The following is a 25,586-nucleotide window of genomic DNA, read 5'->3' as shown; positions in this document are numbered from 1 at the left end:
AAATATACATTCATCGTTATAAACAGAAGACAGATATATATAATTAAAATAAACCATGTAAAAAGGGAAAAATAAGAACAACAATTCAATACTTTTAAGTTTTTATTTCTTTATTCTTACACAATGCTAACAGCACGAACTTCCGTAGGGACTTGCTCCACTCACATATAATAATATAAAATATTAGTTACTTAGAACAAAATAAATAAAACACTTCTTAATGCCACTGTGGCGTATCTATCGAGTAATAAAATTAATTTCTTTATGCGTTGTTACTTGTGCAACAAACATTCAACATGAAGAAATTCTACCGTTGGCCTCGATTTAAAATCTTTTTGTTTATAACAAAAACCCCAAGAATACCAATTAGTGAAACCGTAATAATCAAATATGAAAGTTCGATATACTTCGTACGTTAGACCCATTACAATGAAATGTACGTACACTGGGCGCGCACACAACCGACCGCGAGGCGACGACCTCCGATCGTGACACTTACGATGTATTAATTAGTTCTAGTTAACTAATGGTTATATAACGATACAAGTGACTAAAATTAACAAGCAACCTTACATAGTCGGTTAGCAGCACTACCACTAACTAGTAGCTTCGAGAGGGGCTTACTCTAGGGTTCCACATTTCATAGTGTAGGGTCAGGGATGGGGACGTACGTGCTAAGGTGAATTTAAAAATCGAGGCCACAAGTCGTCCTAATCGCGGCATTCCCGGTGCTTAACTACGTGCGTGAGTAGGGAAAGGGGAGTGGTAGGGAGGTAAGGGGAATGGAGAATGCAGCGATTACTACCGTAACTGTAGAGCTAAACCTAGAGTCACCATGGCCGCATGATGCACGCGCTTGTCGGGCGTCGTCCGACAAACTCTTTTGGTTTGGCTTCACAGCCTTGACACGTTCGTTTTTACATATTATATGATACCAGTGTCTATTCGATAGCTATATAAAAACGAGATAGCTGCATTTCATAACGATATTATTATCCTAATTATAAATCTACGTTGACTTACTTGTGATGATTCAGATTCGACTCGTCGAAGTTTTTTGTATACTTACTTTGCCATTACACAATAATATAATAAATAATATTTCAATAAATACATCGCCTATATTATAATACATAGATTTTATAGTTTCACGTTCAGTTCGATAAAATGACAACAGAGAAAAAGCAAAGTACAACACAACAAAAAGAAATATACATATTTGTATTTGTAATATAATTATGTTAAAGTTTAGAAAGATAAAGAGACTACAATTTGTTGCAAGGCCCAAGATCAGGAGGGCGGAGGGCGGAGAGAGGAGGGCGGCGGTGAATACGTCATGGCTGGGGAGTAACGAAATAAACGATATTGCCTGATGCGAGGATTCCCGAACTATTTATTTCGCGCCGTGAGGTATTCCCGTGTCGCTGCGTCTCCCTCACTCGATGCCGTTGGTGATCACGTTCGGCTTGGCGCCGGCCGGGAGGCTGCTCGGCATCCTACATAAGAATTGAACTGAATATTAGTAATTTTTTGATATTATAAGAATATTCTTTTACATAAAGATACGTTGAGGTCAGTCGTGGCGCAGGGGCATAAGCGTGCGACTGAAAACGCAATAGGTTGTGAAATATTTAATATTTTAATTTCCTTGTTCTGGTAACGAGGAACAGCGCGGCGTGGAGTTCAGCCACTCAATCCGCAATCCTCCAGTGGGAAACGAATTCCGACACTTCCGTTTAAGGAAAGTATCTCAATGGGAACGGAGTTCGGTAACACTAAATACCCGGCAGCGGTGGTGGCGGTGGCGGGCGCGTCCAGCCCCATGACAGAGAGCGCGCGAAGGGCGGCGCGCGCGCATTGCTCGTGCGAGTGCGCGGTGGAGGCGCCGCCGCCGTGGCACATGACGGGTGGCTCCGTCGACAGCGACACCAGCGAGAGGTACTCGCCGTGGTTGCGCTGGGGACATATTTGAGATTAAAGAACACACCAGGAATCTAAAGGAAAAATGTATTTAACATTTACTTAGGAATTTTGTCAATAAAAATAAAACTAAGATAAGTTTATTTAATATTTATAAAATACTATACGTGTCTTTAACGTATTTAAATTACACATATAACTAAACAAACATGTATGTTGTCATAATACAATAATATTTAATATCAAGACAAAAAACTACCTTGGGGAAATCAGAGAACTGTACAGTAAAGCCTAGGAGCTGCGACAGGTACATGAGCTGGTCCTTGGCGCCGGGCGAGGTCGCGCCTGTTGCCGCCGTCGCACTCGTCTCGCTTACTCCTTTAAACAAAGCCACTTTATATTTATTTTATTATTAAAAATTCTTTTAAATTACTCTAGCAGTAGATATTGTGGACGAATTATCGTGCGTGCAACGAAATATCCCGTCGTTGGAAAGTTATTTTTTTTTCTCACTTCAATTTTAATATTAAATATATTAGTCATAAATATAATTAGAATGATTTGTAATTCATATTATTCATAAATACAATTCATACTTTATTCAACTCTCCAACTGCAGTCAGCTTAATTCATACAGATTGAACTTTTTATTAAAATAAATTTATTTGAATTTCTTAATTTGTGATAAAAATTTATTTGGAATAAATAGTAGTTTACCGTTAGGTTGTGTGGGTTGTCCGGACCGCTGGTGGTAGTCCATCATGAGCACGCCAGGAACCGGCTGACGTACTTCACTGTTGGCGCCGCCCCCGTTTGCTTCATTTTCCTGAAAATTTTATATATTTAAAGATATGTCTATTTCATTCTTATTTTTATTTCATTTATTTACTTATTATAAATGAAAATTATAAACAAAATAAAAGTTGTACTTTTTCTCGCATTTTTTGAAAATATGTTTTGTAAGGATTAATCAATTTATAAATTACAAGTGACCAAATTTTAACAAGAAAAATAACACACTGCATAAGAAAATATTAAAATTTTAAGTCAGGAGACAAGATTCATTTCATTAGTTATTCCACGTGCGGGGAATGGCCGCAGGCCGTATACGTATAGCCGTGCAGCCTACTTTTATTAAGAGCAATGAAAATGAGCCCTAATGAAAACGATTACAACATGCGGTCCCTGCAGCATGCCTGAACGAAAATATCCCATACCCATAATGTGTGTTGTAGTGTCCAATAAAATGAGCCTTTAGTGTGTGAATAACAAAAAATACTCAAAAATATTAAAGTAAAAAGCACATTCAGTACCTTCCGTTTAACGTCGCCATTGTTAGCTTTGCTAGCATCAACGGCGGGGACAGCGTCAGTATTACCCGCCGCGCCCACAGCGGGCGCCTCGCCACCGTTCGCACACATCTCCATTGCTAAAAGCACATCTGGAAATGAATTATTGTTACGTTTTATTATAGATCCTAATAACATAACACACAACAAATAAAATATGGATGAAATTCAGTGAATATAGGTTTTTAAATATTCAGATGTAGATTTTAGTAAATGTCTTAACGATAATGTAGCATTTTGAATTAATACTTAATAACAAGATGTAAACTGTAATGTATTAAACATTTTAGTCTCACAGTAAAACGAAACATGTGAAAGTCTAATTGAGAAATGAATCCTTATTCTAAAACTGTGTACCGAGCCGTACTGTGTAGAAAAACAAAACAAACTTATTATGATTCTTATCGTTTAGCAATCATATTGTAAGACCTAGTTCAGTATTAAAGTGTGGTTATGCATCACACTGCACGAGAACTCTCACCTCCTAGCAGTACATCTATCTCTGGCACCTATATTAAATTAATAAGTATCCCTGCATAGTTTCTTACTGCTAAATAAAGATTATTAAGTATTACAAAATCAACTCACTATGAGCAGCCCGTCGTTTAGCAGTCTTCTTATTAGGACCCAGTCCGGTAGCGCAATGTGGTGGTGCATCACACTGCACCAGGAACTCCCGCCTCCTGGCTGCGCCTCGTTCCTCCAACACTCTGTACTGCGGGGAGCGGGCTCGAGCTGCATGTCGAGCTACTGCTAAACGAGATATAGGATTGTCGGCGCCGTTGGTGGTGGTTGTAGTGGTTGTTGTTGTCCCCCCACCTTCTGCTGCACCACCTTCCTGTAAACATAAGTATTTATTTGTGAGTTTCGATTGTAAAAATATTACACATCTAGTCAAGTGAACACAGTAATGCAGGATAGCTGCCAACTAATGCAATAGATTGTACCATTGATTTTGAAAAGAGCAACTGTTGAGTTTCTTGCCAGGTCTTCTCAGCAGAACTGTCTTCCGAACCGGTGGTAGCTTTTTGTTCATATGTTCATTCGACGATTCAAAAGTGCTTATTATAAGTTTATTTGAATAAAGAATATTTTGAATTTGAATTGAAAACAAAAGTTCATAGTACAAATGTCTACAAAGCTATAAAAAAATGATACTTTTCAAATTATTTAATTTTAAACAGAACCTAGCATTGCAACATTATAATTCACAAATTGCCGAAATCAAAAAGTCGCTCTATATGTACTCGTGGAAATTATTTATTTTTCCTAATTTTATTTGTTTTACTTAAATTAGGAGCATATAAATCATTAACACTGTTTAAATACGCCACTCCACTTTTACGTGGGCTTAACATGTTTTCACCTTAAGGGGATCGAGCACATCAACCATCGACCACGACGGCCTCTATGAGTCCTACCTTAATAAGATTCCTAGGCTTCTTCTTAGTCGGTGCATGCCGCCGCCTGTCAGCGGGAGGCCTCGCCCGCAGCAGGGCCGGGGGCCACCGTCGCCTCATTTCATCCAGCATCCGTTCCGCCGCACGCCGTTTTGATACTTTTTTACCATTGCCTTCCCCTTCTGTTTCCATTTCACCCACTGTGCACGCTGTTATAAACACCTGTTAAAATGATAAAAGAGTTTTATTTTGTAATTATTTTTTATAACCTAATAGTATCTATGTGTGATATATATAATATGGTTTTAATAAGATTTGATAAAGAAATACTTAATAAATATCTACTGGATGACAATCACAAAACTAAAACTGCCGGTAAATTCTATTTTCTTTTTTAAATTATATTTTTATATTAAATACAACATTTTACTTTGAAAAAAGCTGACCAAATTCTAATTAAAGTAAAGTAAAGTAGATAAAATGGTAGAGTCAAAATATACTGACCCTCATATGCGGTGGACCGCGCTCAGATTTCACAGTGAACGCGACTGATAAATTTCTTTTTAATGCTAGCTCATGCACCAATGACACCGGGGATTTTACTTCTGAATTAAGTAGATCTGAGCCGTCACCTATAACGAAAAATAATTAATAATGAATAAAAATTTAAAAAATTAAAAAACATTTTTATTTTACTCACATGCAATGGTGCCCTCAGAATTCGGCAAATAATGGGTAAAAGTCTTAACGAGAACGAAGTCTTAATGAGAACGAAGTCTTTACTATTTGTGCTACCTTGCTATTTGTGGCATACAGAGTGAAGATATAAAAAATAAATGTACTATAAATTATTTAATTATATTGTGAATTCTTTATATTCCTTCAATATATCATTATTTTGGCAGATACTTATACTTATTGCCCAGTATTAAAAATATTAAATATAGGTTGAATTATTTACCTTAGATTTTGCATTATGTAATTATTGTGAAAGATTATTACTTTTTTAAATAAACAATGCTGTAGAATGAGAACTGCAATAGTTAACATCCACACCATCATGGCTCAAGTCCACACCTTTTGTAGGTAATACATTTGTTGCAATAACCATAGGTTCAGTACAACTCAACATGCAGTGTCACAAAAATTGAGCAGTGTGTTACAAACAAAGTGTCTTAACACTAGCTTTCCTAGAATAACATACCACTATCAGTGTCCCCGTGTGAGAGCGGTCGCAGGTCATGCAGCGCGCGCGCCGCCGCGTCGTGCCTCGCGCCCTGCGGCGTGGCGCCCTCGCCCACCCACGACCGACCGCCTACACATACTCTCACCCTGTAGTAAAGTAAGAAATACCATAATAGCTTTCATAAATAACAATTTCAGTATTTAAACTTTCTTTAGATTGATATTCCTCAAAATATTTTTATTTTGACATTCAGATTAAAATGTATTATTAGATTAAATGTATATAAACTTAGGTATTTATCTTACCTATACAACAAAGAAGCTGGTTCAACCATCCTGGGCGCACCATGCGCGTGTGGAGTGTGCGGGGTGTGTGCCCCGTGCGGGGGCACGTGCGGGTAGGGAGGCACGAAGGGCGCGGGCAGACGGTAGGGCAGGCGCGGGCGCGGGCGGGGCACGGCCGGCACCGACGTGTACACGGCTGGCTGGCAGAGCTTCATGGCTAACGCGTTAAGCTCCACGGTTGGCATCACTGCACCTGTTCGGATAGAATGTTAGGTTAATAAGGTCACGTTATTTATATATTTTAGGCCGCTACCGAGATGTTAAGACCAGATAGTTAGGTTAGTTGTTCACTCATGGACTAAAATTGCTCAAAATAGAGAACGTTGGGAAGCATTGGAAGAGGCATTTACCGGAAAAGGGGTTTTTGCAAACTGTTTTTAACAAAAAAAGCACAAAAAACTACATATTCTTTTTTGTAAATTAATTTTTTAGTAAGAAATAAAAGGCTGTTTTATTTTTTATTATTATTTTACTTTTCTCTTTAAAGATTCACGGGTTCAAAAGAACCCGGTCCTTGGGAAGGCTTGCGTGGGGACACAGGTCCATCACATAGAGGCCCCTAGACAATATTCAAATGTTTTACTGTGACGCATCCATCCATCCATCCATCTCTGCAAATTTTGTGGTGCGTGATGAAGAGTGTCTTATATTAGGTTTCCAAGGTTAAAAGAAATCAATTACACCATTAACTGAGTTTCTAGTGTGTATATAAAGATATAGTTATGTCGTGACGTACCAGCATGGCGGTGGTGGTGCGCGTGGTGTGCGTGGGCGGGTGGCGCGCGCGGCGGCGGCTGCGGGAAGCGGGTGCCCGCCAGCGCCGCACGCGCCGCCGCGTGCTGTGCGCGCTTTATGGATGACCCCTGCCAGACAATATTTATTTTATATTCATTTTAATTTTTAACTAAAAGTAAGCGGGCAAGTGTTTTATAATATTCCATTGTTATATAGATTGCAAAAAAATTAGGCATGTTTTTTAGAAAGAAGTGTTGATGTCTAACATTTCTGTAGATTAAAATTGTGAGGTGTCTTCTTTTGCACCAACTTGAGATTATAAATTTTATTTTCGAAATACATGTACAAACTTGAACTTCTTGGAACTCGAACTCGCGCTGGCGCCAGGTGGGAACCATTGAACCACTCTAGCCATACATTTTTATTAAACCACTATTTTTGAACAAAATTTTAGGTTCACGTTGTATCCTCCTATAGCAGGGTAGGCAAAGAGAACCTAGTGTTAAGTTACTTCTCCATTTTCTACCAATTTTTGAGGCATTGCATATTGAGTGACGAAACTCCACGCCGCGCTTTACTTTGGTACTAGAGCAAATAAATAAAAATATTAATAAATAATAATTCATTCGCCCGAGAGAGTACAGTACTTCTTGAATGATATTTCATGAACTTATTTGAGTTTTTCAGTAACAAATAGAAAAGTAATTAGATATGCCTTAAAGTAGTAATTACCTCTGCAGTATATTCCTCAGTATCACCCAGTCGGAGTGTTACTGTGAATACTTTCTTGTGAGCAGGTCCTGTTTCTGAAGTGAGGCGATATTGATGCTTAATCTGTAATATTTTATATATCATATATTTAAATACAATTCTGTAGTCCTGTTTTAACTAGGTGGCAAACTGAGTGTGCCACAATTTTAAATTACAATATGCAATCTCAATGGGAAATTTCAGTCTATGGACCTAATACAGCACTTGATGACTATAGGAAAGCTAACTTCCTTTTGAAATTACACAATATAGCTCACATTTTTAATCAATGTACATAAGTGTTTTACCGATATTCTCACTATAAAGTTGGGTTAACAAGTATGAAATGAGAGAGTTTTTAAGCTACTTTCAATTCCTCAATATTTCGTCAAAGTTAGTCTCAAAATTATCCAAAATATATAAAAAAGTGTCTTAGCTTAACAAATGTCTTTCTGCTTACTGACCTTATTGTACCTGGCCAGTTCGTTGACCAGGCACATAGGCGTCTTCTCTTTACTGTTGGCCGGCGCGGCGGCGCGGCCCGCCTCGCCCTCGCCCGCCGCGTCGCTGTCGCCCTCCTCCCCCGCCGCCGCACCCCCCGCGATCCCTGCCGGCGCCGCGGTCACGCTCGCGGCGACCTCCTCTTTGGGCTCCGCTGGTGCTGGGTTTGCTGGTGGGATTACTGGTACTACTGAAATTGGACAATTATTTGCAAACTATAAAAAAAATGATGTGTAAAATGGGCCAATATCGGACTATTGTATAACATCTGCTTTGACATCAATGACATTTAAAAGTATAAGCATTTATTATTTTATCGTGACTATAATGTGGTTTATAGGTTAAATGTGGTTGTGAAATATTGTGGGTATGGTATGGTAAATAATGAAAACATTGAAACGATTGTCAGTTTTTTTTTTGTTGCAAATTACTTTCAGAGATTACCTTTGATTTTAGGGAAAAAAATATTGTTTTTCGTTTATGTGTACTTTTTGTGCATAGCAATGTAGACAAAGTTTTATCGCTTTCCGCCTAAATTTAAGATATAGCGTTAAATCACGAGTGACAATTAAAACTAATTTAACACATTAAAAAAAAAAAAAGAGATAATAAATTACAAGAATCAAAATTAAGCAAAATGATGTAAAACAAGTCACATTAAAAATCTCATTTACCATTATGACTCTGCTGCGTGGTAGGCGGCGGTAGAGGCGGCGGCTGCGCGTACGGGGGCGGCATCACGCCGGGACCGTACCCGCCGCTCACCGCGTATGGCCTGCGTAGCCGCGTTGGTTGCTGGTGGGATCAAGATTTATAACTATACAGTACAGTTGTAGAGTCAGGTAGCCAGGTAGCTGCCCTTGTTTTAGCTGTACATGGCTAAGTTGCCTAAGTTGAAGGCGGCCACCACATATCGGCCGTACTGTATTATTATTTAAATAAATATAACCTGACCGTCTTCAAGGAAAGAGTGAATAGGCATTTTCTGGGTAAGCATGCTCCACCATCGTTCGCATCGTCACTTACCACCAGGTGAGATAGCGGACAAATGCTTACCCATCTTCAATAAAAAAAAAAAAATATCTATTAATCTTCTTTTTTTTTTATTAGAATGAGTAATTGCATATTTGTCTTAATTTTAAAATGAATATTTTTGTATTTCTCAAGAAAATTCTTTTATTTAATGAACAACTTTTACTAGTGACTATCTTACTTTATGAATGCTTTATAACAAAACTTGATAAATTTAATACTTTTAAAAAAACATAGTTTACAGCAAATACTTACATCAAATCCAAATAGACCTCTATTTGTAACTAAGCCAATTAATAAATAATTACAGCTTTCCGAAAAAAGAATTGTCGGTCAGTATCATTAATTGGTTTTTACTTTATACTATCCATCTTCTCTCGAAATGTTAATTACTTTTTAATCATCTCATCTCAACACAAGATTACTGGAAAAAAATAATTTACAATAAAAACTCACTGGCGGTACAGAGTGATGCTGTGACGGGTGGTGCATAGCTCTTATGGGATGAGGCGGTCGTTGCGCGGGCGGATGGTGGACGGGCATGGTGCCCATGGTGCCCATCTGCCCGTGCCCTCCCATGCCGCCGCCCGCCTGAGAGGGACCCAGCGGCACCCTGGATAAGTTATACTTACTGTATTGTTTATCTTTAACTTTATTAATACTTAATTATCTATGAACCGTTGTAATAATCACTTAAAACATGGTTAAAATAATTTTACATCTTGACGTAAGAGTTGCCAAAGGATCTATGGATTGGTAATTATTGCGACACTTTTAAACTTATAATAAATAAATACATACGCAAAATCACAATATTTTCACTAATATAACATTGAAATATTTCAATAATTTATTATTATTATATCGAACACTGCACTGCACTTCCTACAAGGCCACGTGAGAAATGAGAAAGACTTTCTAGGGGTCGTTCAGTCAACCGCCCGTTGCCATACTGTTATTCCAACTGGCTGGCCGTTCAAAGGACATGATATATCGGCATGGGTTAAGAAAGTCCTTATATTCATTACAAGGCAGCCTCGCATCAAAAGTGCCGTCATATGTTCCATTCACGACCAGTTCGAGTAACAAAGAGAGCCGCAAAGAACCCTCGACGTATCAACAAATTACACAAAATTTGCATGTGAATAAGGACATTTCTTTATAGCCGAACGGGTAAAACACAGACTTCTCTTAAATAGTGTCAATGTTTGAGTGACGATCAGCTGAAATCGGGTATTATTATTGCACTTCAAGAGAGATGTGAAGTTTATCAATAAAATCTACCCTAAATGTACGAAAAAGAATGCCCGGAGTACCATCAACGATTTTATAGACCCCAGACGAACCTATTCAACACATTTTGACTCTCATAATTAAAATAAGTAAGTTAAAAATAAGTATCTATATCATTTATTATGTTGTCAAATTCACATTAATTTTATTAATATTAACTGAACTGAACTTAGAATATGAGATGCACCATGTGTGGTTAAGTAACAGAATAGTCATAAATTCAAATATGTATACAAAAAATATGAGTGATCAACAACATTGACGAGTTTATTGTATAATCAATAGCTGCTGAACTTTTTTATGTTCATGAATTAAATTCAACCTTTTTTTGGTATTTATGCCTGCCTAATAAAAATAATGGGTGGAATGAGTTCAATTAAGACATTATGTATCTATGCCTCAAATATCTTGATATTTTAATATATTAAATCAAAATCAACTTCATGCTGTATCCCGCACACAGACGGGAAGGCTTAGTTAAGACACTTCGTTACCCATTATCTGCCGAATTTAAGAGACAATGCGCGTTGAGTGGCGGAACCCATCGTGCGTTATGCCTCGACACCAGAACGACGAAAATGATAATATAAATTTCAATAAATATTTCATTTTCACGAGTGGGGTTCGAACCTACAACCAGTCGTGTTTAGTCATATTTTTATTTACAGTCAATTGTGCCCCTGCGCCACAGCTGGCCTCTATATTTTAATATAAATATTGAACTTGAACCCAAAAAAAAATCTTTTTTGTCAGATGTGCCCACTACCGAAGCGTGTTTTTTTTTATTAATTATTTTCAATTTTACAAATACCATTTTTTTTCTAACAATTTCTATTGATTTAAATGCAAATTTAACAATTGTATTGTGATTATGTTCCCTTAACATTTAGTGTTCAATTAGCAAGAAAATAAAAAGTTATATCAATTTGTAATATTTTATACAATTGGCTAAAAGTTTAATTTTCAATGTATAGATATTATCTGTAAAAGATAATTTGTATGATGATAATGAAAAAAAAATGTTGTAATATAAGAAATAAAATAAAACATGGCTTATGTTTTAATTACAGAGTGGCTGACAGATAATGCATATTTAAAATTAATTAGGGAGTGCAGCGGAGCACTAAGAAATAAGAGATAACATAAAACATTTTACATGGAGGGATTCGAATCTGAGCCTCTAGGTGTCCAAGAGATGCAGGGTTTAGGGTGTTGACGTTTTTTTTATTTTTTTTTTAATGACTCGCTAGTTGTAACAAGTCATAAAAGTTAAGTGTAGCACTTACTACTGTAGGACTAGTAATAGTACTAGGTAATTCTCTAGTATTGAAAATAATTGTCAGATGGAGTGAACATCAATTAAGTGCCTTATTAATAGAATTAACCAATATACTGGAACTAATGCCTGCATGTTCTGGTTTTTAGAAATGCAGTACATATTTTTATATACACTAAACCTAGTATAATGATAACATATTTGGTGTATATATTATCATTACACTATCCATTGAATTATTACATATTAAAAACTCAAGCAGCCATAATTGAATGATTGATTTCTATGTGGCAATTTTCTTTCAGAGTGGGGAAATAAAAAATATTTCAGCCTTTTATTTGCAGTTAGATGCCGTCTCACTGCACAACAATGTCTTTACCTGACTTCAAATTCAATATTTAATTGTAAATATGGTACATATTTTTATTAAATATTCAATTTCTTTTATTATGCATTTTTGAGTTAGACTAATAAGCATTTAATCCATATTAGTACAAAGTATAGTTAATAACATAAATATGTATTATATGTATAATAAAATAAGTCATGCTATTGCACATGTATTCAATGTTAATGTTTGTTATTAAATGGATGTTTTTGAGAAAAATTGTTATTTAAAAATATTAGTGTTTTGTATTATCATAAAAATATAGTATAATAAATTATTTTCCATAGCATTCGTCAACTATAAACCATTACACTTTAAGTTATTATTTATGTTGTATCAGAATAAGGACATTTTTATTTATTTAAATAAATATAATACAAAAGTGTAACAGCATGTATAGAGTTTAAGAACAAAATAAACTTTGTCAGCGCTATGTATATTTCACTGATACACAAGTATAGTTTGAGTAAATAGTATTAATATTTTTCATTAAAATATATATTCAAATATACTATGTAAAGCAATAAGTAGGTATAATTAGCTTGTTCTAGTTTCTATATTATGATTGACAGTTATGTTTTTGCAAATCACCTATAAGAATTGAACTATGTATTTAAAAGTACCTACAATGTCTTAAAAATGATTCTAATGGATAGTTACAAAATAAACGACTATAAACTTGATAGTGAAGCAAATAAATAATAAAAAGCCGGACGTTACCTAGTTAATGTTACGTGCCTGTTCTCCCTGTGCATCTGATGCGGCGGCATTTGGTGGTGGGCGGGCATGCCCTGGTGAGCCGGCATGTGTTGAGGGGGGTGTCCAGACATCGGCTGATGATGCATGTTCGGGTGATGCATCATCGTCGCGATCGCAGCCTACATCACAAACAAAATATTCACCAACAACCGTCAAACAAACATCTCATTTGTATCGTTTCTACTTCGTGTATCACGTACTATTCTTACCGTAAATTTGTCTTACAAATTATTCAATGTACCGGCTTCACGATCGACATAAATCCGCTCAGAATCAACGTAAACGTTGTTTTATTTGGCAAACAGTAAAGAAAATCGTTTCGTTCAACATGCGGCCATGTTAAAATGTTGCCATTGCAAAAGTGTACACTACAGATAATAAATACTTATTCTTTCACTTTTTAATAATGTGAATTATTAAAAAGTGAAAGATAAAAAAAAGTGAATTATAAAAAAAATATTATAATTTCTTTATCTTTTTTATATGTATACTTACTGTTGTTACTGTAGATTAATTTCGAGAATTAATTCAAAGGAAATGTTTCAAATATTTATAAACTTGATATACCGTATTGTATAACTAACCCATACTCATTTTTTTATTAATTAAACGTTTAATATTGGGAATAATTCTTTTTTATAATATTATTATGAGGCCAGGCATGGAGCAGGAGCACAGAGTGCGTCTGTAAACGTGACAGATAGTGGGTTCGCTTCCCACTCGAGGTTATGATTTTTTTAAATATTTCATATCCTCGCTCTAATAACGAGGCAAAGCGAAGCGTGGCTAATACTACGAATAATGATAGCTGAATATTTAATTAAACTTATTTTAGCTCCAAGGAACAGATATGGTCACTTTTTATTTGTAATAAACTAAAACAGAAAATAAAAGACCAGTAAAAAACATTTTTTTCATCTATATTTATTATAAAAGAAAGAAAATTAAATGCAAAAAAAACTTTTTATTCTTAGAAACAAGTTATAATTCAGATTGACAAATATAAAGAAATACAACAGACATAAAATGGAAATAATCCTCATCATTGTTTATTTGAACATCTGTTAAATTGGAGTATACAGATTCAATTTCTTGCAAAGAACTATCTATTTCATCACTATCCCTTGTGGTTTCTGCCCATGAAACTCGTTTCGAGCTTCTAGAACTATCTTTCTTTTTATCTGAAGTGGGCGTTGAATGGGAAACGGGAGAAGGGGGTTCTTTTGTAGGTGTTTGTGCACATTTGTCTAAATAGTGTTTACGTAATATATATTCACGCATGGAGTCGTGAGTCGATCTTTTCGGGGGTGGGGGCGGAGGTAAGTCTCTTCCTAGATTATCATCTATGATGCATGGATTTCTTTCTTGTCTTGCTTCTTCTATTCTTCTGGTCTCTTCTTCGTTGGCGGTAAGTGGCCATGCTCCTAGTTTATTTCGAATGAGATGTGGACGTGTGTGAGCAGCGCAAAGTATGCGTTTACGGACAAAGTCGTGAAATACTGTTAGTTCAGAGGCGAGTTCACGTCGTACTAGCTGTTTGTGACGGCCCGGTACATTAGGGTCACGGACTGCAAGGAGAGCCTACAAGAAAAGTTTATTAAATATTATTTATGTTCTAAAAATAATGTTTTACTTTTGAAACTAAATTATCTTATGCTACAGACATGACAAGCAAGTTAGTTCGAGTTCAAGCTCAACTTTAAAAAGTAATAAATAAAAGAGTAAGCCAAAAAGCAAAAGTCGTTGTGGCACAATGAATCTAAAAAAACCAAAGAATGACCTGAGACGCTAGCAAGGTGACAGTAGCCTCCAACGCGCCGGCCACCAGGCGCTCGTTCGGAGCTGGCAGCGCGCTGGCGGCTGAAGAGATGCTGCCGGCGGACTCGCTGCGGGCCGCGCGCCCCTCCGCCCCCCGTGTACCGCCCCCCGCCCCACCCGCGCCCACGCCCCCCGGGCTGCTGGCGCTGCACGAGCAAGCGCGCCGGCGGCCGCGGGGGGAGCGCGCGCCGCTGCATTCTTCAGTGTGGTAGGCCTGGAAAAGGACAAATTACTTAACTTTCGTTTATTCAGTTTACGTTCTAGGTATTCACATATCGTCGGCTTAATATAAACCTACTAATCGCCTGTTAAGCAAATTCTCAAGAGAAAAAAACATGAGTATACGTATATTATCGAAAATTAATTTGTATTCTCGATTCGCACGTCGTTTATGTTTTTTTGTGACAAGAAGTAGACAACGACAAAAAACTTATTTAGCAGATGTACAAGTAGACAACGACAAAAAACTTATTTAACGATATCATTTCTAATATATTATCGTAGCGTATCGTCGTCGTACTTTTCCTTCCTATTAGTGCAAGAAAATGAAAATCAATCATCCGCCCGAACGTGTTCGAGGCCACAACCGTCGCGTCATATGCTAACTCTCATTAAATACTTACGTGATTCAAAGACTTGGTCAACAAACAAATCGCCGAAAGAATACTGCCAAATGTGAGCTGTGGAAACTGTTCATAAGTAATTTTTGGAGCACCAAAATGCAGTTCAACGATTGGCTGCCAGCGCTCTACGTCTAACACGGGGTCAGCCAATAGGGATAAGAGGTCCGGACTGAATGATAATAGGCAGAGTGTTGCCATGTGAAGTATCTCGAGGATTCTGCAACAAAATAAAAAAAAATATTTATTGTATTTTGAGAACTTAACACAAAATATAAAAATTGAAATCGTTAACAGTCTTAGTTCTCAAGATTATAAAAAAAACGGACATAGTAGAGGAAAGTAAAATAAAAATGTTATTACTCTCAAGTAATAAAAAAAAATGTATTCTTTAGACCGTAAGGTTTTGTTCTAAGTCTCCTCCTCTCGAGAGGCCAAATGCGTTTCTTGAGGAGGAAATATACCTATGTAGTAGAGCGGGCGCTGCGGTGGCGGCGGGCTGGTCGTCGGGCTGCGGCGTGAGGTCGGACGAGCGGCGAGCGCGCAGCGTCTGCATCACGCACTGGTACAGGCACGCGCTCGTGCTACGCTGTTGGATATAATTTGTATTATTTTATTTCGGATTTTTTATATGTATTATTAGTATTTTTACCTTTATGCTGTATATCTCATATAACAGAATTATATTATTAATTTTGGTCTTTTGTAGTAAAATTATATAAGGCTTTACTACTAAAACATTAGTATTAAAAAGCAAACTTAACTCATATTGTCTTGAAATTGGATGGAAAGTGAGAAATTAAAATTTTTTAACACCAATGGTTGCCTCGGGATCTAAAAAAATAATTACAATATGGCATTATTATTAGGTACTCACCATAATACCAATCAAGGAATTGATATTCTGCATTCGCCATCTATCTTCAAATTTAACTAACTGTACTATAAGGTTTAAGCTGGAGGCACACAAATTTAAAGAATCTATATTATACACTTGTCGAGGCAACAGAACAGCTTCAATTAAATGTTCTAAGTGTACCCCCACAAAGGTAATGGCGTCGCCCGCAAAGAACTGACCGTGCTTCATTAACATCATTGATATGAAATCTAAACTATAAGCATATACACGCCACCATTCCTGAGGTTTCCAAACGATTGTGCCATTGTTATTTCCATTTGAATTTTCAAATTTTGGCGGCAATAATTGCATCCATAGAAACTGATCGACATCGCTTATGAGCAAATCCTTAGAAAATGGACCTCTTGAGTACGCCGTTAAGCATCTTAATGCGGCAAGTGAAGTATGATAATGCCTGCGATTTTGCAAACAGATTTGCAGACAGCACAGCAATTTGTTTATAAATTTCGTCGATTGGAACCATTGGGAGAGTCCGGAGAACATATCGTCGTATAAATCCAGGCATTGTTCTAACATTGCTAAAGATAGGACTATTGGAGGTATTTCTTCAGAACGGTCGCTCTGTTTTATGCCATTTTTCGTATCGTCTCGTACATCATCGAATAGCTTCTCTAATTCTAAGCTATTAATATTAGTAACAGATCGAATAATACTTTGTGCAGTAACGCTATTTGCTTTTATTTCGTAATCTAAGCTACTAATAGCGACGGTGCCTATAGAAAGAATTGCACGTATTGCTCTCGGATGTAGAAATTCGTATACAATAGCAGTATTAGTAAGCAAGTTATCGACCTGTTTTGCGCTTGTTTTACGATTTTCAAAGCAATCGTCCTTCCAGTTGGCCAACATAATTACGTATAATTCAGCCAAAATGACAATAAGCCTCTCGTCTTTTAAGTCGTCTAATTCGTTGAGCAATGCACTCATACACGGTGCCACCATTTTAGCCTTGTGTGCGATATTCAGACTTATTGGAAGACATTTGCAGAAAATTGTTGTAAAGTCTTTCCATGTTGTAAGCAACCCAAGCCACACTGGAACTTTATCTACCATTTCTTCATCTTCATCTCTGCCTTTAAAAGAGAATATGTAATCTATCCATGTATCTAAGTACTTTTTGTTTGTATCAAAGAATTGATCTAGCATTTCTTTTAAGTTAGGTTCAAGTTTTCCTCTCGACACGAAGAGCTCAATTCCAAGCACATTAAATATTTGGCCGTAAGTTCTTAGCCCTGGCTGGATTTCGCTGAATAATGGGCTAGTCATGTGCTCCCAAAATTTTGGATGTTCTCGCAGTTTCTTGACCAAAATCTGCATGTTATTTTTCCATAATGCATGGAACAATGCCATAATGCAGCCTAGCAATGGACTGTGCAAGAGTTTAATATCCTATAACAAAGTTTATATTGCGTTAAAGAGATTAAATGCATAGCGAAATAAAGAAAAATACAATTCTTTTATGTTGTTGTTCAAACGAAATAAATTTTGACATATTTCGTCAAGTCACTTAAATATGTACTTAGTTTGTAATCAATTCAAATGAAAAGTAGTATTTTTCCATAAATAACCAATAAGAACACAGATAAAAATAAACTTACTGCTTTAACAGTACCAAGATAATCGGCCATATAACCCAAAATACCGTCAAAACTATCATCAGGCTCAATCTTATCTTTCTCTTTATCATCTTCCTTTTCCTTAGATTTCTCATGATTTATCATAAAGAAAGCTTCAGTGAGACCCGGTTGTTTTCCTATACAGGTTGTTACAAATTCTAATATCGATAGTTTTAGTTCAATAGTTTCGTGCTCATCGCGCAATCGGTCGAGAAACATTACACGAACTTGGTAACCAGTCATGTCCAGGGACGCGAACAGTGACATTTGGAAACCCTGAAAATGTTGAAAGTTAGAGTAAGCCAATATATCCAAATTTATTTTATTTTGTCATGAAACATACCTACTAACTTAAATTAACTAATACAAGTAAAAAATGTATTTTAGGGGCATTAAATAATGATTAGGATATGAGAACTTCTGCTCTTTAGCTACAAGAAACCAAAAAATCTATATCATATTCAAATTCAAAATATTCTTTATTCAAATAAGCAATTATTATAAACACTTTTGAATCGTCGAATGAACATATAAACAAAAAGCTACCACCGGTTCGGAAGGCAGTTCTGCTGAGAAGAGCCGGCAAGAAATTCAACAGTAAAACATTGCATACTTTAATGATATCAGTTCCTTCAAGTGGCATATGAACCTATAACCATCACATACAGTGAGATACATCTAAATTTTCAATGTCATAAACAAAATATTTTTAAAATACTTACATCAGCAAATCTCTTCAACAGTCTACAACTTAGCACCGACAAGCTTTTATTAAACGCGTGGTTTATATAGCTAGTAACTTTGGGCACTACTTTTAACTCATCTTTCTGTTTATTTTGTGCAAAAATTAAATGTTCTAGAGGTGTGACGTCATTAGTGTCACAAATTAACTCTTTTTGTCGTAAAGTAAACATTACTATTGCGAGACATCGTTGTAATGTATATGTATATTTATATATGGGCCCTGATATCCAGTTGGAGTCTTCTTGGATTAGACGTTCTAAACGATTGTTACCTGTAAAGAAATAGGTACAAAAATGTTATATCTTTACACATAGCGGAGTAGGCAGAGGGAATCTGGGAACCTAGTGTAAAGGCACTCCGTTCACATTAAAACATTTCCGTTCTCCATTATTATTACATATACTTCCTCATTTAAGTAACATGGCAAAGCGCGACCTTGAGTTCAGTCACTCAGAATTCGCCGTTATAATTAAGCGAAATGTTGAAAAAGTATGTCCACAAATTTTTCGAAAACTGTAAAAAGATAATTTTTTAAACTTAAAATGAACTTAGGAAACAGGAGGTAGCAATCTAAATGAAGTTAGAAATATGAGCATTCATGTACTTCTAGAGTGACATAATATAGGTAATTAAAATACAAGTATTTGTAATCAGCTATATTTTGTTAAAATATATTTTTTAAGAACACACACAAATGAAGACAGGTAGCAATTTTGGATTTTTTAGACTTTCTAATTCTATTTGCTTATGGAGATTTGAAATTAATATAAATAAAAACTTGTTTTTTATTTACAAATATACACTTACCAATAGAAATTATTTTCAGCAACTCCAAAGCATTTTCGGTATATGTCAAACTATAGAGGCATGTTTTCTTTAAAAGTATTGCTGATGGTTTACTACTAGTTTGTTGTAATATTAACGTTAAGAATTTGGCACATCTTTTTAATATTTGTCTTCTTTCTGTTGCATTTTTATACCTCCAGCCGCAAATGTTAGGGAAAACTTCGCGTACTATCAAAACTAGGCCGGGAAGAATTACTTCTGTTATAATGCGATCGTCGTCAGAGGCCTGAAAAAAGATATCCCTGTATTATTATGAAGGTAGCTATTTGCTTTTAAGGTTTAGATATTAATAAATTTACTTGAATTTTATTTATAAATCCACATATTATAATTTAACAAGGCTTCTTTCTTTTGACATTCTTTTAAACATTTAGTATTTTTTTCAAAACATGGCACCATAGATACGCACATTAAAAATTTTACTATTGTATTTAAGATTATAATGGAAATCAAAAAGAACTGGAATAATAGTTTTGTTCGTACATTATCACAATTTGTTAGTATAAAACAGAAGTTTAAAAACAAATATACAATAATTCCCAACCCCAAAAAACTCAACTTACCTCACAAAAAGCACAAATCAAATCCACATAGGCCCCTAAAAACCCGTAACTGCCGTGCGTCTGCTCTACCGTGACGAGGTACGCGCCCACTGCCGCCGAGTCCAGAGACACACCGCTCGCGTATTCTACGTGGGTTAGTTGCTGGTTTATTATACGTGGTAGCAGACCTGTGTTTATTAGCCTGAAATAATATAAATGAGAGATGTTAGGGGACTCCGTAAAATACTATAGTGATTTTACGATTTGACGAAAATCGTAATGGACAGAGTAAACTGCGGTCCAATACGATTTTTAATGGACGCTATTTTCAGGGTCACCGGGTGTTGAAGAACGAGTGCAGCTCATCGCTGAAGAAATGTCAGCACTATTGGACACTTGATAATCATGACTAATCGATATCCGAATTAAAAACAGTAATTGTAACCGTTGCCAACTCTGATATAAAAGTTGTGGATAATTTCGGACATGGGCAGAGAGAGAGAGTCTAAATCAGAATAAAGAATAAAAGGTTTTTGATTTTGCTTGAACAATCCGACACGTTAGGGCTTCGTAGCGCGCGTATTTTTCCTTCTCAAGCGTGGAATACAACATGGAACATTATAAAAATGTTAAAAATAGTGATTATATTACTTATCACTTCGGTAAGGGATAACGTATATTCAAATTACTTGACTTCCCAAGTCTGGTTAGATATAGCCCTAAAAAATCTACAGCTTTTATCAGTGTGGTTAACAGCCCGAAAATTATGAGCTGAAAAATTATATGACCATTGATTTATTATAACTTCACGGACAAATAAGTTAACGTCCAAATATCAATGCGACAATATACATATATATATATATATATATATATAAATATAAAGTGTAATAAAATATCTCATTCCAATTATAGCTTAAAATAAGCTACTGACCTTAATTGAACCTCCTTTGGAAATATCGGTACTAAAATAGTGCACACGTTGAGGCACTCCACAAGTAACTGCAACGGCGGTGAATCAGTCCTCATGAAGCGGACCAAAACATCAAAAACACCTTCACTTGGCGCTACCAAAGTCTTGGGTATCTCTTTTTTTAAAGCTAGCGCTTTTAACACACCCTTTAAAACTTTACTACCTTCATACACACGTTCTAGCGTTATATTAATATTTGAATGGCTTTGCTTTCGATCTAGAACTTTCTCTATTTCATTATTAAATATGGTCCAGTATGAATATGGTGTTCGAAAATGTATCATTGGACCCTCTTTCCTTTCAAGTACTGTTGCTTTTGAACCCATTTCTATACGATAAGAGGTGTCTCCCAGAGGGTAGTACTCACGTCCTATAATCGCGTCATCAGCTTGTAAAGACATAATTGGGACTGAGTTTGGATTATATATTTCTGTATAAACTGGCAAGTTTTTTAGTTCTCCTAAGAGCTGAAAAATCAATTGAAGTTATTTAGATGTTGGTTTTACGATGAAATTTTACCTCATCATATAAAATTAGACCAGAACTTATTCTGTAAGTTAAAAATATAGAAACATTGCTTTGTTTGTATATACTACGTTTAAAATTTCTGTTATCATGTATCTGCCCTTGGATTTAAAAATACAGATTTATAAAATATAATTATGTACCAATTATTATATAATGTGCAGTGGTCAGAAAAGTTAAATGTAAGGCATTTAGGCCTTAAGCATATGAGTATAAAGAAAACATAATTTTATTATATTTTGTATATAAGATAAAATATATATAATATTTGTATCAAAATATGTAATAATTAAAACGTGCCTTATTGTACAAATTTAAAAGTTTAAACTTAGTGTCTATAGAGTTAGCAAAGCAGACCTCTAATAAAATTTAGAAATAATATTTTTTAATCAGGTCTTTTAAATTTTACATTTTATGGTTGAAATCGAGAAAAAACAGACACTAATATTTACTTACATTTCTCACACTATCCGCCCCAACTTCTGCCAATGAAGCTGACAATATAGATAGAGCATTAAAATTGTATGGAAAGTATTCTAAAGCACTATTCCACAAAGAAACTACACCACAGTCTGTATTTTTTTGATTTAAGCTCCAAAATTGGTCAGCAATTTCTGGTGTTTTGAGTAAATCTGCACAAAGTTGTATCATTCCTGGCTGATGGCTTAATGTATCGTCGCCGTTGAATTTGTCGCATAAGTCATTAACTAAGCGGAATATTCTTTTTCGAATTAACAGAGAACATTTTGAATCATCCTGTAAATATGTATATTTGTATCCTATAATACAGTACAGAGAAAAGTATACAGAGTGGGGAACGAGGTTACCTCTGCATACCCTGCTGTGTGCGGGATACAGCGTGAAGCTGATCTATAATTAGCTGTAAATGGCTGCGCCCATTCTGCGTAACTCAAGGCGGCCATAACTCATTGCACCTAGTGTTAAGACACGATCTGTGTTAAGCATCAGAACTCAAAGCCGCGCTTTGTCTTATTACCAGAGGAAATAAAAATAACACTGAATAGTAATTGCCAAGGGGAAATCGAAGGCAAAACCGTCGCGTTTCCAATCCGACGCTATCGAAACTGCGGCCTCTTTTATTAATTATAATAGCATAACAAAATTGACAGAATCTTGAAGAATTATTTAGATGGTTTTGAAATATGAAAAAATATATATTTTTCTATTACTTGTATGGTCAAAGCAAATTATATATTTTTTACTTACAGAAAATACAGAGCTGTTCAACATTTGTTGTATAAATACAAATACTCGCATCCTTAAAGCCGTTGCTCCATAGTGCTGATATTGGTTTTCAAATTGCTTTGAATGAGATGGGCTCTGAAAGATATTACCGAAATAAGTAATTTATATATAAGTATAAGTAATTTATATTTTAACTTCAGTGAACCCATATATAGCAAGCTGGGTATGCAGAGGGAGGCCAGTGTTAAGATAGTCCATTCTCAATTTTTGAGACATTGCATGTTGAGGGTCCTCCCCTTAGTTCGCACCGTACTTTGTGATGTTACCAGATGAAGAACATGAAAATAAATTCATTCCTCTGAATGCCATCCACAAGTATTGCCTTTATAGTCAGATGCACCACAATAGATTTCTCATGTTAATATAATAATTGCCTAGCCAAAAAGTAAACAAAAATGAAAATGTAACAACTGCATGTCCTGCTAAATCAACAATAAGTGATATCTAATTAAGCCTTCTTTAAGACTTCTGTTCAAACTATGCAATGCTTTGTCTGTCTTACCAGAGAGGAGAAATGGAAATAAGTAATTTGTAGGAATAGGGTTCCATAACTGTGTTTAAGAGGATCAAATTGGGTTTAAAGTCAAAGATGGTTACACCATGCAACATTAGTCAAGTATCTTTAAAATAGGAATTATATGAATATGGTCAGCAAATTGTGGGTGCACATAAAGTTAGGCCTTTTAACTTCTGGAGAAGAAAATTATCAAATGTATGGTACATCCACAGCTTACTTCAGGGTGGGTAAGATTTGTCAATTGTATTGTATCTTATCTATATTATTACCTGTAGTGTCAACATCATCCATGTTATAAGCATTAAACTTTGTTCAACATCAAGTTCTAGTTTCGTTAATTCACATTCCACCACCTCTTTTGTTTTGTCAATCCAAGTAGAAATATTTTTGCTGGAAGTTATGCATGTTTGAAACAATTCTATTATATTTTTAAAATAAAATATGTATGTAGTATTATTATAACAATAAGCAGTTGAAATTTAAATCTTGAGGAAATTATATATGCCTTTTTCAGTATTATGTTACTTATAAGAGGATAGGCAGAGACAAACTAGTGTCAAGACATTCTGTCATCCAATTTCTGAACAAAATTGTGTACAATGCATGGTGTGTAGAATAATGAAACCATACTTTTCTGACCAGAGCAGGAAATGAAAAGAATCCATTACCCCTGAGGAAGAATTGAGCCATAACCTACAGGTATTTTAAAATCTAGACTATTATAAAGTTAAGTTCAGCCTGTGTTTAATGTCATTATATCTAAAAATTAAATATTTTTTTATGATTTATTCAGAATTTTACAAGTTTTACTCAAGTTGATTGTTTGATTTTCATTCAAACAAATGAATTACTCACCTCTCTCTGATAATCATTGAGTTCTGCCACTTTACAAGTGTTTTAAAAATGAAGTGGAAAAAAGGGAAAAGAGTGTGATAGAAATTATATTTGTTAACAATAAAACTTTTAAAAAACTTACATATTTTCTTTATCCACAATGATTGTAAAAAGGCCTAATTCCATATACATAATCTTGACACATGCTTCCCTATGTCTCTCCTCCAAAAAATCATTGTATCCTTGATTTTTGCTAAAGTTATGTTTTTTGAATAATTTAAATAAATTAATAAACTCAGTTTCTGTTAAAGTATCTTCTGACGCTATTAATGTTAAGATTTGAAGTATTGTTAGTTGTTCTCTTAAGTTAGCTTCAGCCCATTCTTGTCTAACAGTATCATTTCCAAATTCACTTTGTATTCTCCTTGGAGGAGGAGAAGATAATAACAACTTCTCTAATTGTTTCAAAAGAGAACTTTTCAATTTATCCATTCCAATAGTAACAATAACTTTGACAAATTTTTCATGATATTTATGATTTTTGTCATTTCTATGTTGAACTATGTAATGCAAAAGTTTGAGAAGAAATAATCTCTCAGCAAAGTAAAAATTCCAGGTGTTTGGTAGGAGGAATACTGGCCTTGTATCAACAAAGGCAATGTTTTTTAGAGCATTTGCTGGTGTGCCATATGATATGTCACATAAATAATGTTTGAGTACATCCCATATTTGAAAACAATCAATATCCTAAAAAAATAACACATAAGATGACACAATATGTAACAAAGACTACATCTACATGGAATTTTATTTCTTATAAAATCATCAATTGATCTTAAACACACTAAAACTTAAAATGTTGAAAGTATATATCTTACGATATAGTTTTGTAAGGTTTGAACTATATTCAACAGCTTAGTTTGATCTGAATACTTAGACTGTAACTGTGTAAACAATTCAGATTTGGAAGTTTTGTAACTAGAAAGGCCTTCACTTAATGCTTTAATAACATTGTTATCTAAAACATTGTCCAATTCTTCTTTTGTAAGACTTTCTGAAGATATCCAACGCCATAGCCGTTTCCAATAACTGGAAATAAATATTTTGTATTTAGCCGCCTACTAGTTAACGAATTCCATAAGTTGGTATAAAGTATATAAAATACATACGGGGTAACAGTACTCATAGTAAATTTGAAAACAATTAGTTAACAAACACTAGCAAAAATAAAGAGAGTTACTACATGTAATTATTTAAGCAAATTAAACATTTTTATTGTATAGGTTATAAACTCAAAAGTCAAACAATAACGGGGGTTTGAAATGAATGTCAAAAATATGCAACATCAATTTGACAAATGATTAATGAAATGAAAAGTCTAGAAACCATTATCATATTACTTAACATAATAATAAATTTAATTAGTAGAGTTT

At 35.1% G+C, this 25,586-nt stretch overlaps 2 protein-coding genes across 2 annotated transcripts; both read right to left on the bottom strand.

Moving 5' to 3' along the window:
• Nucleotides 1-89: 89 nt before the first annotated feature.
• Nucleotides 90-13,302, bottom strand: stau (double-stranded RNA-binding protein Staufen). Its single transcript, XM_085191598.1, has 17 exons — nucleotides 13,143-13,302; nucleotides 12,895-13,052; nucleotides 9,674-9,830; nucleotides 8,860-8,980; nucleotides 8,149-8,375; nucleotides 7,667-7,768; nucleotides 6,936-7,062; nucleotides 6,161-6,392; nucleotides 5,874-6,001; nucleotides 5,174-5,301; nucleotides 4,691-4,891; nucleotides 3,858-4,107; nucleotides 3,234-3,361; nucleotides 2,638-2,746; nucleotides 2,180-2,298; nucleotides 1,784-1,956; nucleotides 90-1,496 (listed from the first exon to the last, which is right to left on the bottom strand). Exons 2-17 carry the CDS (start codon nucleotides 13,035-13,037, stop codon nucleotides 1,436-1,438), a joined length of 2,406 nt encoding a protein of 801 aa, XP_085047724.1. The 5' UTR covers nucleotides 13,038-13,052; nucleotides 13,143-13,302; the 3' UTR covers nucleotides 90-1,435.
• Nucleotides 13,303-13,877: 575 nt separating this feature from the next.
• On the bottom strand, nucleotides 13,878-25,471 carry Nup188 (nuclear pore complex protein Nup188). The gene is made up of 16 exons (XM_085191586.1): nucleotides 25,323-25,471; nucleotides 25,032-25,242; nucleotides 24,296-24,900; nucleotides 23,589-23,709; nucleotides 22,764-22,877; nucleotides 21,993-22,292; nucleotides 20,973-21,478; nucleotides 20,060-20,240; nucleotides 19,458-19,722; nucleotides 18,629-18,921; nucleotides 17,889-18,182; nucleotides 16,249-17,679; nucleotides 15,836-15,960; nucleotides 15,375-15,591; nucleotides 14,714-14,965; nucleotides 13,878-14,514 (listed from the first exon to the last, which is right to left on the bottom strand). Exons 1-16 carry the CDS (start codon nucleotides 25,337-25,339, stop codon nucleotides 13,915-13,917), a joined length of 5,532 nt encoding a protein of 1,843 aa, XP_085047712.1. The 5' UTR covers nucleotides 25,340-25,471; the 3' UTR covers nucleotides 13,878-13,914.
• Nucleotides 25,472-25,586: the final 115 nt, after the last annotated feature.

This window comes from Heliconius melpomene, chromosome 10, assembly GCF_056956725.1.
Source record: "Heliconius melpomene rosina isolate 202511_hmr_F chromosome 10, ASM5695672v1, whole genome shotgun sequence".
Taxonomy (NCBI): Eukaryota; Metazoa; Arthropoda; class Insecta; order Lepidoptera; family Nymphalidae; genus Heliconius; species Heliconius melpomene.
Note: the sequence above shows the minus strand (reverse complement) of the source record. Positions and strands in the feature narration are given on the sequence as shown.